The 3,182-nt window shown below is 46.0% G+C and overlaps 1 protein-coding gene across 1 annotated transcript in view; it reads left to right on the forward strand.

Moving 5' to 3' along the window:
• The window catches only part of abcc8 (ATP-binding cassette, sub-family C (CFTR/MRP), member 8), a 39,744-nt gene continuing 36,562 nt past the window's right edge, over window positions 1-3,182 (forward strand). The window contains exon 1 of the mRNA XM_060061545.1: window positions 1-1,165. Coding sequence (XP_059917528.1) covers window positions 1,018-1,165 — 148 coding nt within the window. The 5' untranslated portion in view covers window positions 1-1,017. The remainder of the gene's footprint in view (window positions 1,166-3,182) is intronic.

Raw genomic sequence — 3,182 nt, forward strand, 5'->3', positions numbered from 1 at the left:
TGTTGTATTTCCTCTCTCTCTCCCTCTTTCTCTCTTACTCTCGCTCTCTCCTGCTCTCTCTCACTCTGTCTCCCGTACTCCCTCATTCTCTCTCCCGTGCTTCCTCACTCTCTCTCCCGTTCTCCCCCGCTCTCTCTCGCTCTCTGTATCTCTCTCGGCCCGTCTCACTCTCCTTGTTTCTCTCTCCCTCTCTCTCCCTCTCTCTCTCCCCCCCTCGGTCTCAGTCATTCATTAATCTCTTGCCCCCTCCCCCCCTCCGTCCTTCCTCTCTCATTCAGCCTCAGTAGTGTGCTGTCGTCTTCCAAGGTCGGACTCTGGATACTGCCACACAAGACAGGAATAGCAGGTGCACTGCAGAAGCCTGCCGATGCTGTGCGATTTGTGCCGGCGTGTGCTCTTGCCTGTGCATGTGTGTGTGAGAGAGTAAGATTACTGAGCGCATCTGAGCGATAGACAGCGTGAGAGAGAGAGAGAGAGAGAGAGAGAGAGAGAGAGAGAGAGAGAGAGAGAGCGAGCGAGCGAAAGATAGACAGAGAGAGAGACAAAGCGAGATGGGTGCATGCATGCGCGTGTGGCCACAGAAGGAGACTCCGGTGCGTTCCAAGTAGGGCTGTGCAGCGCTGCACACGATCAGGCTTTGTCTTTTATCTTCTGAACCGTTTTTGCCGCTGCCGGCTGCAAGGATCCGCGCGGGAGCGGGCATTACTAAGCCACCAAGGCAAGGCTCCTGCACAGGACTTCACAGTGAAAGCGCACCGAACTGGGACTCTGTGCCTCTCCTTAACCCCTTTCTCCGCTCCTGTGCCTCCGGCTCCAGCTCTCTGCGCACGGCAGCTCTGGAGGATGTAACAAAGAGGCTTGGGCTTTTTTAAAACTTGAAGGAGATGCCCGAGGAGTGCCGTGCTCTCTGAGGCTGTAGAGAGTAACGACATGCTCTGAGATCTCTCCCGTCTGTCTCCCTGTCTCTCCTCTCCTGCCGGCCGGCTTCCCGCCCGCCCGCAGAGTCCTGGCTCCAACATGTCCTTGGCGTTCTGCGGGGTCGAGAACAACTCGTTTGCGTACAACGTGGACGGAGGTGTCCTGAACAACGGCTGCTTCCTGGACGCGCTCAATGTGGTGCCTCACGTCTTCGTCCTCTTCATCACCTTCCCCATCCTCTTCATCGGTGAGTGTGCCTGCCTGCGATGGGGTTCGGGGGACAGTGAATAAGTTTATACACTCAAACACACACACACATGCACAAACGTACAAATGTTTCTGTATCTACTGGTTAAAAGTAGAGCTGGATACCTCACATCAGTACGAATGTGTGGGCTTGTCGTTTACCCCAGATAATCAAGATTACAATGCCAGTGTCTACTTCTAAAGCTGTAAATTGATGTAACAATATAAATGTATATATATATATATATATATATATATATATATATATATATACATACATAATAAGTGATGCATGAAGGGCATGCATTGATTTAAAATATAATGTACTCTATTGCTCGTCTGATTCTACCAAGATAACCTCATGATGGTATGTCCTCATCCCCGTGGTGTACACCTTTGACATATGTGAAGGACTAACTAGCTGTAGAATCCCAGCATCTGAGTGCACCTGTTTCTGACCTGACTTTCTTTGACCTCCTGTCTTGAAAGTGTGTTTAAACCAGAGGCTGTCTGTTGCTCTTCTTATTCGGAGCAAAGGACTGATCTGTTTCTAAGTGATGTAGTTACATCTGTCTCTTAGTTATGTAATCACATCTGGCTTCAAGAGATGTAGTCACATCTGTCTCTCTTCTGGCGATGTAGTCACATCTGTATTCTAGTGATGTAGTCACATCTGTATTCTAGTGATGTAGTCACATCTGTCTCTCTTCTAGTGATGTAGTTACATCTGTATTCTAGTGATGTAGTCACATCTGTCTCTCTTCTAGTGATGTAGTTACATCTGTATTCTAGTGATGTAGTCACATCTGTATTCTGTGATGTAGTCACATCTGTATTCTGTGATGTAGTCACATCTGTATTCTAGGAATGTGGTCACATCTATATTCTAAAGATGTTGTCACATCCATCTCTTAATTTCCATTAAGAATATGCGTGCTTGTGACTCTGTGCATGTGTGCCTTAAATGTACTGTTTAACATCACATCCTGTGTTCTGCTCCCGCACTCAGACAAACCCAAATGATGTTGCTATGATTGGCCTGATGGGTCCAAAGCCATGCCATTAGTCCAAAATGGCAGAAATGCAGCAGATAGCAGCTAAGGCATATATTTTTAGATGCTCTCTGTGGATGTTGTACTTTTGTCATGTACTTTTGACAGTGCCTTCCGCGACACATTTGTCACAAGTCAGACTGTGTAAATGGTTTACTTTACCTCAAGCAAGAAACCCAAACAAAACCATTCAGTTAGCTCTTGCTTAAGCAACACGCCACCGGGCTTTACTGATAGGCTATTGCACTAACAACAGATCAGAACCACTGGTCTTTAGAGATTACAGTACAGTATTGCTTTGTTCTCCAAGAGAAAGGGAAGGGAGAGGAAAATTAAATGGGAATTTATTAATATCAGAGCTCAAGGAGGATTTATATCTTTCATAGACACATGAAAAGGTTACTGAGACAACAAAAACAAATTTCAATATTCCACAACCATAATACATTGCACTCCTCCATGGGTGAGAGAGAGAGAGAGAGAGAGAGAGAGAGAGAGAGAGAGAGAGAGAGAGAGAGAGAGAGAGAGAGAGAGAGAGAGAGAGAGAGAGAGAGAGAGAGAGAGAGAGAGAGAGAGAGAGAGATTGTGAGTTTATGTTTATGTGTGTGTGTGTGTGTGCATGTGCGTGCAGTGATATCTTTAGCATTTAGCTGGCAGGGATTAGAATATATATCTATCACTTCAATAACTACGTCACACTATCCTCACCTTTTTACCAAATATGGGAAATATGATGTTCTTGAGATAATGGATATGGAGGGCGGCAACGGAAGAGTGTTAGCTTGTAGCTAGTTTGCTAATTTATGAGCTGTGTGAGTTCAGGTTAGGGTAGGGAGCACAGCTGTTTCTAGTGTTTTTCTATCGAGGATAATACATGTTTCATGAGCCTCGAAATATAGAGAGACGAACCCTGTCGGCCCATCTCTTCTGCTTTATTTACTATAATGTGTGCATGCTGGCCCTCAA

Source organism: Gadus macrocephalus, chromosome 9 (genome assembly GCF_031168955.1).
Source record: "Gadus macrocephalus chromosome 9, ASM3116895v1".
In the NCBI taxonomy this organism is placed as follows: Eukaryota; Metazoa; Chordata; class Actinopteri; order Gadiformes; family Gadidae; genus Gadus; species Gadus macrocephalus.